Source organism: Psammomys obesus, unplaced genomic scaffold (genome assembly GCF_907164565.1).
Source record: "Psammomys obesus unplaced genomic scaffold, mPsaObe1.curated_primary_1811, whole genome shotgun sequence".
Classification (NCBI taxonomy): domain Eukaryota; kingdom Metazoa; phylum Chordata; class Mammalia; order Rodentia; family Muridae; genus Psammomys; species Psammomys obesus.
Genome location: NW_026585580.1, coordinates 15111230 through 15133503, shown reverse-complemented (window position 1 = coordinate 15133503; position 22274 = coordinate 15111230). Strand labels below are relative to the sequence as shown.

The following is a 22274-nucleotide window of genomic DNA, read 5'->3' as shown; positions in this document are numbered from 1 at the left end:
TTCCCTACCTTGCTTGTGATCACTTCTACCACTGACATAAAAACTGTGTGATGTCACCTATCATGCTACCATCCTGCAGGAGGTCCTGATGAGGTGTCTGCCTAGCTGGACTTTCCGGTGCTTTGAACCAAAATAAACTCCCTTTCCCTAGAAGCTGCCCAGCCTTGGGTACTCTGTTACAGCAACACAGGACTGACTACCACACAGCCTTTCACATTTGGAGAATTCAGTAAGAAAGTAGTTCCTATCTTTCTTTCAAGATTTATTTATTATGTATACAGTGTTCTGCCTGCACGTGTGCCTGCAGGCCAGAAGAGGTCACCGGATCTCATTGTATGATGTTTGGGAGCCACCATGTGGTTGCTGGAAATTGAACTCAGAATCTTTGGAAGAACAGTCAGTGCTTTTAACCTCTGAGCCATCTCTCCAGTCCCCAAGAAAGCAGTTTCTCAAAAAAAAAAAAAAAAAAAAAAAAAAAGATAATGACAATTGTTAAAGTGCTAGGGCCTAAAGTCAGATGTTCAAACAATGCCACTCTTGACCACGATGGAGTAAAATTCTTAGGGGACAAAGGGAGAGAACTTAACCACGTAATAACATCAGAACTCGCAAGGTCCACATGGACAGGAAGGAGAGCCTCACACATCAGCTTTTGTCAATGGAGTCGACGGGATCGTCACACTCTTTAAGGAGACCGGTTTCCTCAGTACCTGCACTTTCTCTCCAGTGTGTGGCCTCAGGACTTGGTCTCCTGTTCCACAGGCATCAGACGCCAGTGCATGACCAGCTCCCCAGTGCTCTTGAGGCAGGTGCTCGACATGTTCTCTTCCGTGGGGAGTCCCTGCGGCAGCTTCAGGGGCTGGATCCGTATCAAGTGTTTAACCACCTTCAGCTTTGCATTCACTGAGGGGATGTTCTTGTGAATCTGAGGGCTGTGCGCCTGTGAACAAGGAGCAGCGTCACAGACCAGGCAGTGGCGCCATTTCAGGAAAACACTGAACTGAAGGGGCACCCTCTCTCAGCTAACTCCTAACTAGGCCACTTTAAGCAACACACTGAAACATAAGAAGCAACAACACACAGTGTGTGGCCTGAGACTGCAGCAGCTGGGACTCGGCATGACTGTCAGAACCGCCACTACATACCTTCTGTAACCCGAGCATCTTGATCGTGTCTTTCTCCCAGTATGGACGCCTTTTCGTACTTTTTATTCTCGTAACAATATGCAGTTTATGAGGGTTCTGGGGATCCCCTCCATATTTTTCATGATCCTCAGGTCTAGGCTGAAACACCTAGAAAGGGAAAATTAGAAATGGTAACTCCTCCAACTTACAGTTTTTATATATTGCCTATTTTCTTTTCCTTAAAAAAAATGGACACACACAAACATATAAAAATCACATAGTGATCCCCTTCCTAATCTGTATGTAGTCCTCAACCTCAGAGTGAATAGTTCAGACAGTCTAAGAATTACAGACTTTAAGAAGAAATAGGTGAAGGTTTTGTTTGTTTAGCTTTTGAAAAGAGCAGGAGCAACTAGATGACATGAAGGATTTAACAGCAGGAGAATGCAGAGCATCGCAGACTCTAGGTTTTCAGAATGGGACTCAGGCAGCACAGTTCCCATAAACAAATCTCCCCAGAGCTGAAGAATGCAAAACCTGAAGTTGAGGGTTAGGCAGAAATTTTATCCTATATATTTTATCACATAAAGGAGTGCTGGAGAGAGGTGGCTCCGCACCATCTCTTAGGAGTGACTGCTGCTGTGTGGAGGACTGGGGTTCGGTTCCTCGCACCCACATGGTGCTCACAGGCACCCACAGGCTGGCTCCCAGGGTCTGCTGCTGTCCTCTGCCCTCCACAGGCACCAGGCCCTCACATGACACACATACATAGAGGCAGCCAAAGCAGTTATACGTAGAAAATAAAATTTAAAGATCTAAACATAAAATAAAAATACAGTAGGAGGAAACATATGCAAGAAACATTCCCCTCCAACAAAACCACCTCTCCAGCAGGCCTGATAAGGTTAAATGCTCTTTACTATGCAACTGTGCTCCCAGATATCCACACAACACACCAACACCCGACAGCCACACCAAGTACACAGTTCTTGTATAGCTTATCATTACTTTATTATTACTATTGCTTTTGCCCCAAACTGGAAGCAAGCAGGACGCCCTTCAGTAGTGAACACAGAAACCGTATAAGCCCCTAGGGCGGCTACTCAGCCGTAAGAGTAAAGAAATGACTCAGCCATGAAAAGTTTTGGAAGAACCTCATGTACAGACTGTATGATTCTAACTATGGGAGATTCTGGGAAAGGTAAAACTAGAAAGTGCGTAAAAAGTCACGGGTCGATGGGGTTTAGAAGTTCTGGGTGGGGATTAACAGGAGGGACACGTGTGACATTTAGGGCAGTGCAAGCTTCTATGTGACACTGCAATAGTGACCACAGGGAGACACAGCATGAAGATGGCTCGTGTGTAAACAGTGGCTGCAGTTCACGTCTGTGCTGTGTCATCTATTTTAACAGCTGCTCTGTATCAGTGCAGAATGTCAACTATCAGGGAAAATGGAGTGTGTTGGAGAGAGGAGGCCTCCATACTTTCTGATCATTTTCTTTTGTAAAATAAAACTGTTTAACAGAATAAATTTTAATTAATTAAAAAGCAAGTAAAACCCAAACAAAATGAAAACAACACAAAACAAAACAAAAAAAAATTAATGGCACTCATAGTCCATGTTATCTAAAATTAAAAACAAATCAACAAACCAACAAATCAACAAACAACGAATAAAACAAAACTCAGAGATTGAAGCACCAACAGTTGACACAGTAAGTGAAAATGAAGTCACACACTGATGGCCTCAAAAGGAGGCTTCACTGTTTTCTCAGGACAATAAAAACCACAACATATACAGGGAAAGCCATAGCAGGGACACACCGACCCAGAAGTATAAGAGCCCAGCCCTCTGAAAGCTGGCGGGACGAGGAGCAGAGCAGCCCCCATCCTGCACTGTCAGTCTATACTGCGTCTGCGTGCCCATGCAACCCAGCAGAAGAATCGCACTGGCAGGCTGAGCCAGCACCGGGGGTGTGTGCTTGCTGCCCTGTCTGACTTGAGCTCCATTCTCCAGGAGCCACATGACGTTAGGAGAGCTGACTCCACAGAACTGTCTTTTAGACCTCCCCACACAAAACCTGGGCATCTGCACACACACCTGTGCAAGCAAACAGACACAATGTAACACATACACACACTGCAAAGAATTTGCAAATAACTTGCAATTTGTAAAACTGGTATCTTTAAAAAGAAACAGGTCTTACTTTATCTGGGATTCTTGATCTGGTAAATTTGTGACGAATCCAATCTGTACCAATGAGAGATTCCATACCTTTTTTCACAGTCTGAAGCAGAAAACATTTGTTATTTGGAACTCTTTCTAGTGTGAAAATCCGAAGCTATCAGACATCAGAGGACAAATGTCTGCTCTGCTCTGACGTTAATCTACGATAGCCCATGTTTAACTCGGCTTCCTCACTGAATAGACACATCTCATTTATGCACTAATAGCTGGCAAAGCAAAAAGCACACACATGTAGACTTCCAGGCCAGTGGTTGACAACTTCCTTCTCCAAGTGACCGGAGGCAAATACTTCCACTTCTGGGGCTACTCAGTCTCTACTGCCAAGACTCACCTCTGCCAACACAGGATGACCATAGTAGCAGGTGCTATGCAAACAAATGGGAGTGGCTGTTTCAAAAAATTTATTTATAAGGTAAGTCATGACCCCTGAACCTGCCCTGGAGGGCCATGGTTTAGCAATTTTTATATGGGGCGGCATGCAATAATTTACCTTCAACAAAATTCTATAAAAGAAATCTGAAATGAGGCAGGAGTTGTGGCTCACACCTGTAATCCCAGCACTTGAGAGGCTGAGGTAAGAAGAGTGCTTCAAGTTTGGGGCCGGCCTACAGGGTATGACACTCTCTCAAAAGCATCAAACACACAAAACCACAGTGAGCTCTTCCTAACAGTCCATCAGGCGCAGCTCACACCTCGTCTTCACTCTTGCTGTTGGAAATAGAAACTCACCACGGCCTTCCACACAGCCTTTCTCTTCTAGCCTTCCCTGAACTACAGAGCTGACCCCACCAGCTAGAGGAAGTCTGGATGGTGTAAGAGAGGGAGCCTGACCTTTCATATGCCAGAGATCCTGGGCTTCTAATCCAACTTCAGTGGCTTAGAAACACACAACCTCCCAGGGGATAAGTTCCCAAAGTACCAAAAAGGAAATCCTACTGAATTCATAAGCTAACTAGAAGTAGCTGACAGTCCCAGCCCTACAGCCAGGAGCTGGTCTGTACCGGCAACCAGTCTATGTCTGGGTCTGTGCCCAGTCTGGCCTCCATGTGTGCATTGCTTACCCCACTGTGCTCTCTAACCGCTAGGAGGGAAATGCCAACATAGCTCTGATCTTCAGGAGATGGCTTAGCTTCTGCTTTTTCTATGTTTACCTCACCTCCTGTGATTGAAGATGTACTCTTTTCATAATTGAAGGGTTTCCCATAAAACTGTAACATTAGAAGAGACTAAGGGACTCAGCATTAGCTTTTTAATCAGCCTGACCTACAGGAAAAGATGGTTGGTGGTAGAAAATCCTTAAGGAAAAATAGCATATAATACAGAAATATACAAGGGCTGGGGTGTAGCTCAAGCAGAATGTGTGGCCTGTGTTTGCAAGGCTCTGAGCTCTAGCACAAGACAAACAGAACAAACATAAACCAATTAACTTATATAAAAAGAAGCTTTAAAAAAGGCTAACTTACTTTTGTGTTTTGTAATCAAAATGAGAGGAAAAACAACAACAAAAAACAACCTCCTGGGCTAAGGATGTAGCTCAGCTGGCACAGTGCTTGCCTGGCATGCATGAAGCTCTGAGTTCCCAGCATGAAACTGGGCACTGGGGATGTGGAGGCAGGTTCAAGGTTACCCTCAGCTACACAGTGAGTTTGAGGTCAGCCCTAGCTATATGAGAAACAAAAAACTTACCTGTAGTCTGTCTGGAGGCCTCTGAAATACCGAGCGCAAAACCCCAGCCATAGTGTAGCAATTCTTCTCTTCAGAGGCTAAGAAGTAAGAAACAGATTGCTGTCAAATACATTACAAATGGGCAGATTCCCCCCTCTGTAGTGGTAAGACCATAGGCAGTCATTATACATTAAGCAATCCTATTTTTATCTAGTGAGCTTAGAGTCTACATTCATTCCACAAAACTGAGGAATGGGGGTTTCTATCACCAAAACTTGTCAAGAGTATAAAAAGTATTTGGGTCATTTTTCTTTGACAGAGAAATCACAAAAAATGTGAAACTAGACAGGACTGAAGAAATTCCACCTCTCAGAATCAGAACCAAATACCCTTTTATTTCACAGTTGAGGAAAATGACTTCCAGAGCCATCATTTACCCCAGATATCCAGCCATTAAGAGACTATGCACAGATGGGCACTGGTGACACATGCCTGTAACTCTACAGCTGGGGAGGTGGGGCAGAAAGACCGAGTTCCAGGCCATCCTGGATTACATGGTGCAAACCAGAAAAAAAAAAAAAAAAAAGGTATATGTACTCCAACCCAATTCTCCTAGCTAGCAGTCCAATGCATTTTTGATAAATCACTAACATTTTTCCTTTCTTTTTTTTTTTTTACAAAAAGAGATGAGCATTTGGGGCTGAAGAGAGGCTCGGTTGCTAAGGTACTTTTGTGCAAGCATGGGAACAGAGTTCAAACAGCCAGGACCCACAGAAAAGCCAGGAAAGGTAGCCTGAGTCTACAGCCCCAACACTGGAGTGGAAAGGCAAGTTCACGGAGCAGGCTGGACAGATGGCCTACCTAAATTGGAAAGCTCCAGGCTGTGAGGCCCGTCTCAAAGATAAGATGGAGGAGTGCCTAAGGAAGGTGTCTCTGGCTCCCACATACATGTGTGCACATGCGCACACACCACTATGCACAGCGCACACACACAGAGGTCACTTTCTTACCTATTTGTATTTTTAAAAATGGTTCTTCTGTTTTGCTTCTGTAACCTCAAGAAGTTATATTTATTCAGATAGGCATGAAACAGGAATAACTTAATGCACAATGAGAGCAGACGGATGAGGTTCATGAACTGGACGTGCACTTTGGGCAGACACTCACGTGAACCATTTTCCTCCTAACTATCTTACAAGTAAGCTATTTTACATAACGTCAGAAATATTGGCTCCACGCCCCTAGAAAGGGTAAGTGCTATACTTCATCCTGACCAGATTCTAGCTCATAAGGTCTATAACCCTTTTTTTGTGATATCGATGAAGTAACAGTTGAAAGAATCATCCAAGATGTCACCTGAGAAGAGCTGAACCTCAGAAAAACTGCCAAGCAGCTAAATTAATTAAATGCCAAGCTACTTTCTCACAGTTTTCCCACGTTACGCAACATTTGTAAATCCAACTCATTCAGTGTGGATTCAGCAAAGTCCCTGCTTTCTACTACCGCTCTGATCTTGTTGTTGTCGCTTGTTTGTTTTGTCTGTCACAGAAGAGAGTCATCTCTCTGCTTAAAATCTTTGAAAAGGCCAGATCATTGCTGAAGAGGAAAGTTACTCTTCAAAAAAGAAAAAGGCAGGCAGGCTGGTCTAGTCCCAGTATAACGCATTGAAGCTGGCTGTGTTTAGCTTCCCACAGCCACTGATGCACACGGATATATTACAGAGACGTGGCACAGCTATACCCACTGAAAACAGTGAATGTCGTGAAGCCACCATAGCTGTTTGACACTGTTCCAGCAAAGCTGAGCCAAATGCTGTGATCGTTGTCACTCTGTCTCTCACTTTTAAGTTTTGGTCTCTGCGTGTTGCATTTTTGGGCACTTTCTGCATTATGGCTCATTTTATGTCTTTTCCTGAGAAAATTATGTCTGAGTCTTTTTATGACAGTCCTAAACTTGCTATCCCTTCTGAGTTTGGGGAAATAAACTTTATCTGGACCTACTTGGAAGTCTTCGTTGTGCCTTGGCGACTCTGATAAGCACTAAGTTAGGAATTTCTAAATGAGGCCATGACTCCAGAAATCCTCTTGGGATACCAACCCCTACCCAAATTCAAACAGTACAGTTGGAACAGGGTAAAGGTAGAGACAGTTGACACACTCTGACTGGCCAGGAGAATTGACAACAGATTAAGGCCTTTTTTTTTTTTTTTTTACAATACATTTAAAACTCTGAAAAATGTAGTTTAAAGATAGAGGACTGTACAGGGTATGCCCCTGGAGGAATAGAACTCAGCAAGTAATATAGATTGATTAAAATAACTTTCCCTACTTAATAGCATAGATAATGAAAGGATATAATTAAAAGGAGCTAAGTATTAATATTTGCTATTCATAAAAAAAAAAATAAAGACCAGTTCAGATGTTTTCTATTTGTCTGGAATGCTATAAAACTGCAAATACTGCCAGCCTAAAAGCAGGCTATCACACAGCAAATGTGTTTGCTTTGGTGGAAACATTCTTTAGATTCTTTGAATTGGAGCTATAGGGCTATAAGAAAAATAAAATCTGTTTTATTTGTTCATTGTTTTTGTTTTCAAGACAGGGTCTCTCTGTGTAGCCTTGGCTGTGCTGGAACTCAACTCTGTTGACTATACAGGCCTTGGACTCACAGAGATCAGCCTGCCTCTGCCTCCCTGAGTGCTAGGATTACAGGAGTGTGACACCATGTCTGGCTGTCACTTTTATTTTTGTGACTGTGCCTGAACTTGGAACTCTGGACATGTAATGAAAAATCAAACGTATGTCTGAAGACAAAATGATATAATCTGTACTTCTTGAACAATCACTAGTCTGTCTTTGCTCTGTGAAACCTGAATCAAAAGAAGCACTGACTGATAGCCCCTCAGAGCTGTAAGATTCCCCGGCCTCATTCCCCTCGACGGCTTCTTACCCAGTCAACTGCCGGGCTGCCCCAATGCCTACCCCTGCATGTATGTGCACACGGGCTCACTCTGCTGAAAGGAACTAAATCACTTACACCCAGCAGCAACAAACTCACCCTGTGCTCAGATAGGGGCTATAATAGCACTCTCTTCAAAGGAACCATTAGGGCTCCTTTGTAGTAGAAGTTGTGGTGTCTTTAAAACTCAGTTATGATTGTTAAACATGTTTTTGTTTTAGTCTCAGGTATGGGATATGGGGCTACTTCAGAGTGTCCACAGCAGCAGACCATTTGCCTCATGCGGGCTCTGAGAGGAGCTCTTTGCAGGCTGCTGATAGTTTAATTCTGAGAACTCTAGAGAGGAAATAAATGCCAGGAAAGACAGAGTTGGGGGCTTGAAAGAAGGCTGCTGCAGCACCCCCCTGCTGCTCCTGGGTGCTGTTGATGCAGTCTGATGAGAAGAAGTCAGAGATATCCTGAAAAGAAGACTGGACACACCCCAAGGAACCCAATGACCCTAACCAGCCAAAAGTAGCCAAAGAGAGCTGCTCCCTCTCTCCCCACTAACCTTCTTTCTCTTCCACCTGGTGTTGGGGTGTTGGAGGGGTTGGGGTGGAGAAAGGAGGTAGGGGCATAAGAAACTCAAATAAAATATAGACATAAAAAGTATGGCTACATTCCTTTAAGAAACAGCTGACAGTCTGCTGCAACCTGAAGAATCAGAAAGGAACTATAATAAAGGGACATAGACATAACTGAAAGAACTCCCAATTGCCAAACCAGAGCAATTCCAACAAATACATAACAAAATATCAGCTTATAATTGTAACCGAACAAGTATGAGAAAGTCCACACTTACATACATACGTAAATAAACTGGAAAGAGAAATAGAGCTCTCTGTAGAATTCTGTTCTTTTACAGGGCTACTTGCTTCCCCTCAGGGAGGCAGAGAAGAGTATTCATCACTTCCGTGTGAGCTACAATAAATGACTGCTCCCCAGGAGTGCGGTACAGAAAAGGGGAGAATCACCTTTACAGAGAACAAACTGACAAACACTACGTCCACCAGGTGATCAATGGTGATAAAAGCAGACAGCATCCCAGCCAGAGCTACATAGTGGGAACCATCACAAAATAAAACATGTTGATAGGACTTACACTTGACACAGTACCATGTAATTCGCTGCCTTCCACCTCAAAGCCTAGCCATACATAAACCACTTAAGAGGAAAAGCACCGCTTAGTGAGGGTCTTGGTGCGTGCTGGCTAATTTCATGTCAACTTGCCCGAAGCCCTGCTGAGTTTCTGCCCTGACCCCTTCCGTGCCCAAGTTTATGTGCTACATGAGCCCTGTCCTCCCCAACTTGCTTTCTTTTGGTCACAGCGTCCCATCATAGCAGTATCAACCCTGACCAAGACAGTGTGGGGAACACTTCGTCAGTCCATTTCAAACACCTCACTTCTCAAAACTGTTAAGGTCACCACAGACGCTAAGCCTGAGACACTGGCCCGGAGGAACCCAAGAACTATGATCATCATGCCTAATCTACACCACACTGGTGTCTGATTAGGATATAAAAGGACACCAGGACACCAGCAAAACTAAAGAAATCTGTCTGAATAGGCAAACGAAGTTAATGTTGTATGAATTTGGTTCGGCAGTTGCAACGAGCACCCTACACTAACTGATTTAAAAGGGGAACCTGAGCATGGAAGGTATAGGAACCCCACACTAAACTTCACCTCTTCTCTTCAAACCTGAAACTGGCTAAAAGTAAAGTTCATTCATTAAAAAAAAAAAAAAGCCAGGACTAGGAATGTTCCGGGGTAGAATGTCTGCCTGGTCTACCTGGGTTCGACATCCAGCACCATCTTCAGTGTCTCTCCAGTTAACCAAGTTAGAAATCAGACTCCTTAATCCTCACCTGCCAAGCCATTGCACCTCACTGCCAACCTTCTCCGCCCCATCCCCATCTCCTGCTGCCTTCCTGCTTCTTCACAGAGTAGCCCACCTTCCGGCAGGGCCTGTAACCAGCCATGCTGGAAAGCTTCTTCCCTCTGACTAGCTGGAATGACCCTGGCCTGGCTTCCGTTTTTCAATTTTTGTCTCAAACCTTACTGTATCAACAAGCTCTTCCTCACACTGTTTCAGTTTCAGCATTATCAGAAGAATAAGGTCTACCCCCCAACCAAACTGCTTGACATCTTCAGTCACACTGCTGCTAGCGCTCCCAGCCCCTACCGCACCTGAATACTGTGTTCTACTGTAATTTGCTACTTTACCATTTAGAGGCCATCTCCATTCTAAACACAGCACCGTGCAGGAGACGGGGACTTTCTATTTTGTTTTGGATCTGTTCACAGACGCGCCTCTCAAAGTAGCTTCTGCACTCTAAACTTCTGCCTAAGTTTAATTTTCAGCTATAAGCAGATGTCACCATCAAAACTAACTGCTCTTTATTTGTTTGTTTTTGTTTTTTGTGGGAGAGGAGGGTGGTAGGTACTGGGGACTGAACCTAGAGCTTCACATACACAACATAAGTGCTCTGAACTGCAGCTCCAGCTTCAAAAATTTATGTTTCAATAAAGCAGATAAATAACTTTTGGACCTGGAAGCAATTATACTGCCATCTACTGTACAACAGCTTTCCTCTGTACTGTGACAACAAACAAAACAAACAAAAAAACGGAGCTGGAGACATGGCTCAGCACTTAAGAGCACTGGCTGCTCTTCCAGAGGACCCACATTTGATTCCCTGTGACCACAGGGCGGTTCACAAATATCTGTAACTCCAGTTCCAGGGCACCTGACGGTCTTCTGGCCTGCTTGGACACTGCCTGCACATGGTGCACAAATACGACAGGCAAAACACCCCCAACACACACACACACCACGCTCAGAAGTGCCATTTGCTATTTATCAAGAGATAACACAACCTATTTCCATTTTCTAGCCTGTTAATATACGTGTAGACACAGAAAAATTTGAAGGTGGTCAAAACCATTTTTCTTTCCCCTTCACCCCCAACATTTTGTTCTTAATTTTTTGTTTTGGAGTTTGTTTGGTTTGCTTTGTACAATATGATTGGAACTTTACCCCCAAACTATAATACCAGCTCTTAAGTGGCTCTTTAATTTCTTTCTCTTTCTAAAGAGACAAGGTATATATCTCTAGCGGGGAGTGGACATTCCTGAAAATGCAGAACACAGAATTTACCGTGCAATCAACCGAGATCTCTGAAATCAACAAATGTCTCTCTTCTCTGAATTCTCAGAGCCTAAAAGTAGTCGGCAGCCGTCATAAAGGCCTCTTAGCCACAAAAGCAGCAGCTTGGATTGGTGAGGATCAAAGCAGCCTGCAAAATCATGGTCTTTAGTAAACAGCAACTCCAAAACACTGTATTCTTAAAATTAAGTAAGTTTTGCCTTCTTTAAAACAAAATAAAGCGCTGAAGCTGGATGCGGTGACGCACGCCTGTAACTCTGGGAGGCTGAGGAGGGTGGATTTTTGTGAGTTCAAGGCCAGGTTGGTCTACAAAGTGCGTTCAGGGCAGCCAAGGCTATACGGAGAAACCCTGTCTCACATAAAACAAAGAAGCACCGAAAAGCTACAGACACTGCCAAGCGAATGGCCTTGGACGGCTAGATCTACAAAAGTTAACACTCTCAGAGGGCGAGGCAACCCGTGAATAAAGTGACAACCGGCTGCTTTGGATCGCGGGGACCTCCGACTCGGCATGGAAAAGGAAATCGGTCAGCATCTGCAGAGGGAGTCCACGTGAAAAACCACTACGCCTCAGCGCCCGCGGGCGCACTCACCAGGGACCGCCGTATCCAGTCTGAACGTCCTGCAGCCGGAAGGAGCGGAACGGAGGCGGGAGGACTCAGTGCGGCACTCAAAGCTCGCCGTTGCCGTCACAGGGCGTACAGTTCTTTGGTTCCTGGAGAGGGATATTTTTCGCTCCCGCTCTGTGGCTCCCATTCACAAAGCGCCGTAGAAGATGGCGCAGGCGCAGTGGTGTCACATGGGCGCTTCCTGGACGCGCAGGGGGTCAGCCCCTGGGAGAGGCTGCGGAGCCCGGAGTTGTGGCAGCGATGGCTAAGTCCAGCCTGGGGCCGGATTCCGACAGCACCGCCGCGGTGGCGGTGCTAAAGCGGGCCGTGGAGCTGGATGCAGAGTCCCGGTACCAGCAGGCTCTGGTGTGTTACCAGGAGGGGATTGACATGCTCCTGCAGGTTCTGAAAGGTGAGCTGGTTTCGGTTTCCGCTCTGTCTGGGACTGAGCGATCCTTGAGAAAACGAAACTTTTTAACTACCAGGAAACATTCCAAATCAGAAGGTATATTCTCATATTCTGCAGGACAGCAGAGGTGGCGGCCTTTACAATAGACTGATATTATCACGAAGGCGCATAAGTCACTATTCTAAAACGTAAAGGGCATAACCAAATATAAGATACAAGCCTTGATAGGTCTTGCGTTTGAATGAATTTTTTTGTTTTTCTCAGTTTGCGACATGATTTTCCTCCTCCCTCTCTCTCTCCTTCCTGCCCTCACCGCAACTATGTCCCAGTGAGGTTCATTGGGTGGAAGTTTGTTTACAGGAACATGTGCATTTTACCAGTAACTACACCACTAAAGAAACTGTCTCTCCCTTTCCCATATGATCATATATATATATCACTGTTCTAAAGGCATAAACATACTGATGTAGAAGGCATTTGATAGATACATCATGTTGATTTATTAAAACAATAAAACAACAGACTGACAATATTCTGAGCTCCTCAGTCGAAATGCAGAAGGATGGGGAGAAGGCAACTGGTCTGGGGATAGAGCTCAGTTGGCTTCAGCTTTTCTAGCTATTCAGAAGCTTAGATTTGATTCTCAGGAATCAAAGTGAATCTCTATAAAACTGGGCATGGTGTGGTGTTGCATATCTATAATCGCAGCACTTGGGAGGTGAGGCAGGGAGATCAGAAGTTCAAGGTCATTCTTGGATGCTAGTCTAATCTGAAGCCTCTCTGGGATCCATGAGATTCTTTTTCAAGGGAAGAAAAAATAGGAAGAAAGAGGGAAAATACATCTCCACTAATGCAAGAATTGTATGCTAGTTGGTAAATTTGTTTCTCACTCTGGTATGGGGTAGGAATCCTGACACTTCCTTATGTGTACCCTACAATTAAGTGAAGAAAATATTTTTACGTAGTCAAGGAAGTTAAAGGTAATGAAAGGGAGAAGGCTGGAATGAACTTTACTAGGTCAAAGTTATCATCATAACTTGGGTTTTAAAGTGCACATGCAGTCAGGTAGAAACAACAACAAAAAAATGCCTTTAAAAGTATGCATGTTAGCAAACCTACATGAGCTTCTAGCTGGACTGGCTGAGAGAGCCTAGAAGTTAAGGTAGGACGGTCCCCAAACTGCTGTTCTATAACAAGAAACAGGTTTCTGAAAAATGCATCAAAAGTAAGGAAGTGTGCCAGGCCCAGCCCGGTGGCACAGTCTGTAATCCCAGTACCAAGGCAGCTGAGGTAAGGAGATCACAGGTTTGAGAATAGCATAGGCTATGTAGTTCCAGTCCAGTCTGGGATACATAGGGTGATCCTGTGTTAAAACAACTACCTTGCAAAAGCTAACAGTAAGGAAGAATTCAAAAGTGCTCAGACAATGTTGACAGCACAAAAGGACCAACATGAAACACATCAGAGCCAAAGCTGATAAAATACAATGGTGTTGGATTGCGTACCACAGGGTAACAGAAATACCCACAAGCCAATACTGATCAGTAAATAAGTGAGTATATGTCTAGATTAAAAAAACAAATGATGGTGGGGAAAACGCTGCTTTGTAAGCATGAATTGCTTGTTGCCAGCAAGGAGAATCAACAGATACTAAAGTGAGAGGTGAAAGGGTGTTTGTTTGTTTGTTTGTTTGTTTTAACTGTGAAGGAGTATAATGATGGCTAGAAAAAAATCTAAACTAGTCCTTGGCCAGATGATAAAAATTGATGTTATAATCAGTAACAAGACACACAAGCGTGAACCCACCAAGAAGGGCATTTTGTGTCTCTGATATTTTTGCCCCAAATGCAGAAATTTACTTTACTCATGAGAATACAGCAGACAACTCAAAATAACAGACAACTAAGGTTTGTGGAAGGGTTTAATTTTCCAGCTCTACTAATGCCATCTTGGATATGAGTGAATTCAGGGGCCTGGGGATCTTGCTCAGTCATCCCTCGTGTGCTTAGCATCTGTTAGGCTCTCGGTTCAGTTCCCAACACGACACGTACACAAATACACATGAGGTGTTTAAAAATGAAATTAAAAAATAATTAGGAAACTACGGTTAATGTCAAAGGAAGGAGAGAGCCAGATGTGGTTTGGGGGTTAGGGCAGGGTGAGCTTTATTGATAAAATATTATGAAAAATGACTTACTGGGATTTTTGTTTGTTTGGATTGTTGTTTTTTTTTATTTTTATTTTTATTTTTTGGTAGCTGGGGAAAAAATTGAGCATTAACTATAATGTGGAGGCCTAAAAGAAAAGCTGATAATTGGTAAGTGGTGTTTTATCTTTTAGTTATGTTATTGTTTCCAACCTACGGGTATTTAGGAAGAGATGCACAGTGTTGAAGCTTTGATCCTAACCTGAGCTGTTTGGGGTGCTTGGGATGAAAATGATTGTCCTCCAGCATTTAAGTATGCTGAATTTGAGTATGTTGTAAGGTAGGGGATTTGTGGAAAACTTGACAAATTGCTGGATTAAATAGAAAAGCCAATTTGAAACTTGAGAAAATTCCCTGTTTTGTTTTTTTGTTTTTATTCATAGGCACCAAAGATTCCACTAAAAGATGTACTCTCAGAACAAAAATCTCTGGCTACATGGATAGAGCAGAAAATATAAAGAAATACTTAGATCAAGAAAAAGAAGGTAAAAGGCTTCTTTTTCCTGGTGGTGGTTTGTTTGTTGACTTTTTTTTTTTTTTTCACCGTGACTCATGGTGAGGCTTAGAGTCTGGCACTCTTTGAGGCCCTGGATTCAAAACTCTTGCTTGTTGATGTGTGATCTGTGCCACTTGTACCTGGGAGCTTAATAGATTTGCTCTGTGTTTTCTTCTCTCTCATACAGAAGTTACTCTTAACAGTGTCTGGTTTTCAGTTTGGAACATGGGGATTCAGACATCCTTTGAGCATCTGTGGAAAACTTGGCCATTTTTACAGTTATTCATAGATCACTGTAAAGTATATGTGTGGACCTCAGTTTGAGAATATTGTAGTAGAATATTGAATATGGATCCTGGGTCTGTGTTTCCTTAAAAGATGAAAGTGATTAGAATAGCTAAGAAAATGCCAGTGGCTTTTCAGATATTGTGAATCAGAGCTTTTCAGAAGTTTTCTGTTCCTAATGATTCTAGGTAAGGTAGGTGTTCCTCTGGATGAGTTCCCAGCTCATGAGCACATGTGTAGATGGGTGTGGCCACCTTCTGACTTTCCACTTACACTTTCGCTCATTCAGTGATAGTTGGCTCCTTGATGGCAAAACCCCACTTGCTTCTGGCAGAAACACAGACACACGTGGAACTCTGCTGACATGGTTTTTTTGTTTTGTTTTGTTTTGTTTTGATTTGATTTTGCACAATCTTATAAGAACTTTGGTTCTCATAGCATGAGGTGTTTTAAGTCTGCTTAAAATACTGTGCAGCATGCTTAGCATGTGCAAGGCCCTCGATTCAAGCCCCAGAACCAGAAGAAACAGGCAAATAAGCAAGCAAGTGAAAAGCCTTAGAACCAAGAGACAAGAAATAAATTAAATTAAATTAAAAAAATAAAAATTCAGCCGGGCTGTGGTGGTACACACCTGTAGTCTCAGCACTAGGGAGGTTGAAGCCAAAGGATAAGGAATTCAAGCTATGTAAGGAGTTTGTGGCCAGCCTGGGCAACATTTTAAGGAAACACTCTTAAAGTGCTAAGAACTGCTTCTAAAGGCCATTGTACTGTTTTTGTTCAACCCCCGCCTTAGCCATGGAAGTATAAGCTATTGGAAATTGCAAGCCTAGAAGAGAAAGCAGAGGCAACTGAGTACGGCTTGCCTGCCCACTCTGACAGGGTCTTAGCCACACCTTTGTACCATCAGTCCTCTCCTGAAGAAACCTTTTCCAAGTAACCTTTCGTGGGCTGGAGTGCTTGCGCAGCAGAGCACTGGCTGCTCTTGCAGAGGACCCCGAGTTCTGTTCCCAGCACCCACACGGCAGCTCACAACCATTTAACCCTGGTTCTGGAGAATCAAAGGCTCCCTTGTGCCCTCTGAGAACGAAGACTGCATGTATGTGGTACAAATGCATAAGTGCAGGCAAGATAGTCATACATATTATAAAATATAATTTTTTAATGAAAAAAAGAAACAGCTGGGTGCTCCCTTTGCCTAGCCTCTGTGAAGGCAGGGATCTCCTTTGGAATGGTATTTTTGTCTTCTTTCCCTATGTGTAGGAGACGTTTTGCCACGAGCATGATATAGAGTAGGCGTGCCATAGCTATTGCGCAAATAAGTTTAAAAGATTGTAAGTCATCCTGATTAATCACTGTGAGCAGTGTAGCACCTGTGTTCACAGGTGCTGGTGAGAGGGTCCAGTGAGTAGAAGCAGCTGCCAGCAAATGGAAAGAGCTGAGTTCAATCCCTGCATGGCAGAAGGCGAGAACCAGCTCCCGCAATTTGTGGTCTGACACCCTCCCCCCACCTCACACATACTCTGTGGCACACTTACACCCGCATGCTTGCTCACACACAAAAGATTGAAGGTGTAATTTTTAAAGCAGTTACTGGTCACACAGCTGTGGCTTGTGTTTTATAGATGGAAAGTACCACAAGCAAATTAAAATCGAAGAGAATGCAACTGGTTTCAGTTACGAGTCCCTTTTTAAAGAATATCTACATGAGACAGTTACGGAGGTTTGGATAGAAGACCCGTACATCAGACAAACTCATCAGGTGAGTGGAACGCGCTAGAATGTAGAGAAATGTAACTTGAAATGCACAGTCAGCCGTCTGTGTTTGTGGGTCTCCATGGATTCGGTGGAGGGTCAAAAATGCTGTTAAAAATCCATCTGTGCCGCACACACACAAACATGATGGTATAACGACAACATGGGCGCTTACATTGTATTAGGTAGCATTGCTAGTCTAGAGATGATGTGAAGCACCTGGGAGGGGGTGTGTGAGTTTGGGCTGATACTGCATCACTTTAAATGAGGGACCCTGGTGTCTGCGGGCTTTAGTGTGTGGCTGGGGAAGGGTCTCCTAAAATCGGGTCTTTGAAATAGTTTTATTAGGCCTAGCTTCTTCCATTTAGGATGCGGTGCTTATGGAGTGAGGGTCTTATCTCCTCCCTGTGCACAGTGCCCAGTAACGTATTGTAGCAGCCTCAATGTAAAACTTCCTTGTAACTTGCTCTACTGGGGCTCTTCAGATGCTTTCCTGTGGAACACTGTTGAACTGACTTAATCCATCCCTTCAGCGGTGAGTCCTGAAGAAGCTCCACTGGATGGAGGAGCCTGCCCCACCTGGGGGCTCCCCCACCCCACCCAGCATTCTTCCGGGCGTGCCGCAGACACTCTGGTACAGCTTGGTAATGATGGGCTGCGGACTTTGTCCAGCTCTTTCTGCTGGTGTTCAGGTTCTTCCTTCTCCGAAGTCCACTTCTCCAGCCAGCTCATGAGAGTGGGCTCTTGCCGGACACTGAGAGGAAACTGTGGCGCCAGCATTAATCCATCCTAATCCCTTTCAGCTCTATAACTTCCTCCGTTTTTGTGAGATGCTCATTAAGAAGCCGTGTAAAGTAAGAACTATTCACCTCCTCACCTCCGGGGATGAAGTAGGTATCTGAAAAACCTCATCCTTACTTAACCTAGCATTTTCAGTTACCAGTTTCGTGACCCAGCCCTTCAGCCAGATGTGTTTCCTTGGGAGCAACTCACCGTGCAGTACCAAGTATAGCATTTTCATAAGCATTTGATTTGAGAGTGTTGACCTCATATTCAGCCAGTTTGAGTAGTTTGTCAGTGATTGTGTAGTCTGCGTAGGGACAGTTCTGTCCCTCACTGCGTGTGTCAGGATTAGATTAAGGAGAAGTGCATCCGAGTAATTATAATCTCCGAGGTCAGTCTGAGCAGTAGGTAGTCCCATGTGGATGGCTGAGTGTCACTACTAAAGTTTAAGGAAGCTGAGCATGGTGCCTGGTGGCCTGCCTGTGTCCTGAGGAGCGGGAGGGTAAGAGAAGAGGGATGTGTTTGATGTTCACATTAGGAAAACAACTATTTGTATAAAAACTATAAAAAAAAGGAATTACCCATCCCTCAGTTGTTCCTTTGAGACAGTAATATTGAAATGAATATAGAATCTTTTCTGTTTAATATCTCTGTAGCATTTATTGTATAGCTCATGGATTATTTAAGTTATTAATACTAGAGGCAGTAAATTATATTTCATGTCACCAATAGGGTTTTGGGAACACACAGCAAAGTATTGGCCTAGAAGAAATAAAACAGTCCCTCAGAAGTCATGGAGTGCTGTTGGAAGTGAGCTATTCTTCGTCAATACATGACCGAGAAATTAGGTTAGTGTATGATATCTTTTTCATAGCTGAGATATATCTTAAAAACTCTAACGTACTATAATTATATACACATATTTAAATATTTAAACTTCAAGTCAAGCTCAAATTTAGTACTTCACATTTTAGACAAGAAACCTTGGCTTACTTTGTAGAGTGAGTTAATTCTCTCTCTCTCTCTCTTTTTTTTTTTTTTTTGATTTATTTATTGTTTATACAGTATTGTGCCTGCATGTACACATGCAGGCCAGAAGGGGACACCAGATCTCACTATGGATGGTTGTGAGCCACCATGTAATTGCTGGGAATTGAACTTAGGACCTTTGGAAGAGCAGCCATTGTTCTTAACCTCTGAGCCATCTCTCCAGCCCTAAGTTAGTTAATTCTTAATCAAATAATATTTAGGAGTTGTGTGTGATGTGGGAAGTTCTTTTGTGCAGACCATAGCCAGTGTTGTGGTAGGAGGTAATTCCTTTCCTATCGAAATTACTATTTACCTGGTGTGGCTTTGGTGGTATGTTCTGGCAGTGTGCTGTCAGGATATTCAGCTTTTCAGTGATCCCTTCCTTCCCTTTAGCATAGTCATTTTCATATGTTTCCGCACAGAGGCCTGTTTCTAACAAAGGTTAATTAGAAGCTAACTATGCAAAACAGATGTCAGGGCTGCTGCTGCTGAAGCAGAGGTGAGGGTCTGGGCTGCCCATGGGGTCCTAGCCGCTGTCTCTGCATAGTGGCACTGTGTTAGTCAGGGCAGCAAATATGTTTAAAGGGGATTTGTTAGAATGGCTTACAGGCTGTGGTCCAGCTAATCCAACAATGGCTGTTCACCAATGCAAAGTCCAAGAACCATGAGTTGTTCAATCCACGAGGCTGATGTCTCAGCTGGGCTTCACTATCCACTGGAATCCTGAAGGAGTGGGCTCTAATGGCAGTGAAGGAATGGACATGCTAGCAGGGGGAGAGCAAGCAGAGAGAGAGAGAGAGAGAGAGCTTCCTTCTTCTATGACCTTTATCTCCTGCCAGCAGAAGGTGTGGCCCAGATTAAAGGTGCATGTTCCCACCTCAAAGAATCTGGGTAAGAAGTGGGTCTTCCCACTTCAAATAGTTTAATTAAAGAAAAAAAATCTCTTAAAGGTGTGCACAGCCATTTGAGTTTTAGATAATTCCAGATGTGGTTAAGTTGACAACCAGAAGAGCCATCACAGGCACCTTTGGAACGTTACCATGTTCTTTGTGATGCTTTGCAAACCACTTATTAGTAGAGAAGAGCTTGAGCAAGCCGAGATTCAAAAGTAGCTTTCCATGTAATGGTTACGTTCTTTCTCACCTAAACCGGGTTAGCTGATGGCATTTGATGCTTTTCCTTTTCCTTGGACTCAGCTCTGGACTAGCCCCAGTTTGACTCAACTCATGCATTTCTTGGTTTAGGGGGAAATCTTGTTGATTCTTAACCAACTCTGGCTTTGAAAACTTTCTGACTCAAATGTCTTGAATATAATACTGTGCACTCATTTCAATAGGTTCAACAATGGATGGATGATTAAAATTGGAAGGGGACTTGATTATTTTAAGAAACCACAGGTAGGATATGATCTTAGGATCAAGTGTGAGCACCGTTTCCTTGTTTGTTTTGATGAACGCCTGGGCCCTTACCCTCCAGAGTAGCTGGCGCTATAGACGAAATGTCATGCTTACCTTTTTGTGGGTGTTGTTTTTAATAGTACTCTTCTTTTCTTCATAGGGTCGTTTTTCTCTTGGATATTGTGATTTAGACCTGAGGCCGTGTCATGAAACAACAGTGGACATTTTCCATAACAAGCACACAAAAAAAATATGACGTGTAATAACCTAAGTGAACATTTCTGCTTTAGGTGATCTCAGCCCGTTTTCGTTGCTATAACTGAATACCACACACTGGATAATGTATAAAGAACAGAGGTTTAGGCCTTGGCATTGGGGAGGAGCCTCCTTCGGCATTCCACATGGCAACAAAATGGAGCAGGCTTCTATAACAAAGCCTGTGAGGCAGAACCAGCCGCCTCAGAGGTCTCCCCTCTCGGCAGGGATGTACTAGGGACCAAGGTTCTCACTCGTGAACTGTTTGGGGATACATTCAAACCACAGCAAGAAAGCACTGGGTTTGTTCCTTCTTTTTATTTACTTCGAGCGTATTTTTATAATGTATGAATTTAACAATAAATGTTTACATTTCTATGATTTCTGGATCTACTCATCTGTAAGTATGCTGTTCAGTCGATTCACAGTGTTCCTATTTAAGTCATGGAGTTAACTGAAAGATTTCACCAGCTTCTGGTTGCTGGAGGGTAGCTCAGCAAGTCTTGCCCAGTTGTTATGAGGATGTTAGTCTTGCTCTTGGAATTCCAGAAGGAAGATCAGTCTACAGTGCCTGTAAGACAGGAGGGCTGAGGGCCTAATAGCGAGAGGGAAGTGTACATGCGACTGAAGATGAATCTCAGAGGACAGCACTGTATCTAGCATGGGCCCGGTCCTGGCTTCCATCTCCGGCACCACAAGCAAGCACTGTAAGATAGTTGTCAATTCTGACAACTACTAAGATAGTTCTGCCGATTCAGACAACCTGCCCATCCCAAGAGACCAGTCCTAGTCAGAGGAGCCAACAGCACATCCCCAGCAAGCTGCTGCCCTTTCTGTTTTCCATGAACAAAACTTGTTAGAGTTGGTTTTGCATTTCCTCACCGCCTGTTCTTGCTTCTACTCACTTCCCTCTTAGCTGCTGTGCCGGGCACTGCAGGGAGGCCATGAAGGTCAGAAGTAACCGTTATACCACCTAACTCTGTGGACATGTGGTAAGCCTGGCTTTCAGTCTGCAGTAAGGGCTGGTTTCAGAATGGTAGTTTCCTGCTTCAGCCCCCGAATGCTGAGGTTCAGATGTGTGCTATCACACCCAGCACTTTTTAAAGTGCTGTTTAAGTTATCGCCATCCACTAGTGATACAGAATGGGCTCCGTGACCTTTTCATGATGGTCATGATCATATCCACTTCTCCATTCTCTCATCCTTCCTTAATCCCCATCCTCTTCTAATGGCCACTTTTGAAACGTAATAGCCAGCCTGTCGGGAGTATTTCATGCAGCTGGCCACTCCTTTCTTGAAATCGTTTTCCTCAAGCACACTTCTCCATCTTGCCTTCTAAATACAAGAGTTGGGAGCAGCTGGATAGTGCATGGCTTGGTGTGCCTGGGAGTCTGGTTCAGGACTCAAAACAAGCTTAGTGTTCAGTATTCTCCTAAACTTTAGCCTATACTCGGTTTCCTGATGCTCTCAGTAAAGAGCATCAGAAACTGCTGTTACCTGAGGTAACATAGTGGTTCATTCTAGGTGGGCAGCAGACTACCATGAGCTACAGACTGACAGGTGGAAGCCTTCCGTGAAAAGGCGCAGCTTTGAACTAAATAAATGTATGCTCCACGTAAAAAAAAACAAAAAAACATTTTTACTCTAATTCTGGCCTGTTATATGAAAACACCGATTTACTAAATCTGTCAGTTCACAAACAGTGGCTGGCAGTGCGTGGTTTATAGTGTGTGCTCAGTGAATACCCGGTACTGTAGGAAGGAAGGTGTAGGGATGGATTAGACGTAAGAAGCCGCCAACAGTGACGGAAGTCTCGGAAAAAGTTTGGAGTATGAGAAAGTTGGAAAAGT

The 22274-nt window shown here is 43.8% G+C and overlaps 2 protein-coding genes across 3 annotated transcripts; one reads left to right on the top strand and one right to left on the bottom strand.

Annotated features, from left to right (window-relative positions):
* Positions 1-245: 245 nt before the first annotated feature.
* Positions 246-12036, bottom strand: Mrpl30 (mitochondrial ribosomal protein L30). Of its 2 annotated transcripts, XM_055607218.1 has the most exons (5): positions 11798-11955; positions 5059-5135; positions 3332-3412; positions 1146-1292; positions 246-940 (listed from the first exon to the last, which is right to left on the bottom strand). In XM_055607218.1, exons 2-5 carry the CDS (start codon positions 5107-5109, stop codon positions 737-739), a joined length of 483 nt encoding a protein of 160 aa, XP_055463193.1. In that variant the 5' UTR covers positions 5110-5135; positions 11798-11955; the 3' UTR covers positions 246-736. The 2 variants fall into 2 exon arrangements, with proteins under 2 accessions (XP_055463193.1, XP_055463202.1); XM_055607227.1 differs by lacking the exon at positions 3332-3412 and having other exon boundaries at positions 11798-12036.
* Mitd1 (microtubule interacting and trafficking domain containing 1) lies at positions 11999-20805 on the top strand. Its single transcript, XM_055607205.1, has 7 exons — positions 11999-12224; positions 14811-14912; positions 16831-16967; positions 17764-17850; positions 18476-18591; positions 20109-20169; positions 20330-20805. Exons 1-7 carry the CDS (start codon positions 12074-12076, stop codon positions 20423-20425), a joined length of 750 nt encoding a protein of 249 aa, XP_055463180.1. The 5' UTR covers positions 11999-12073; the 3' UTR covers positions 20426-20805.
* Positions 20806-22274: the final 1469 nt, after the last annotated feature.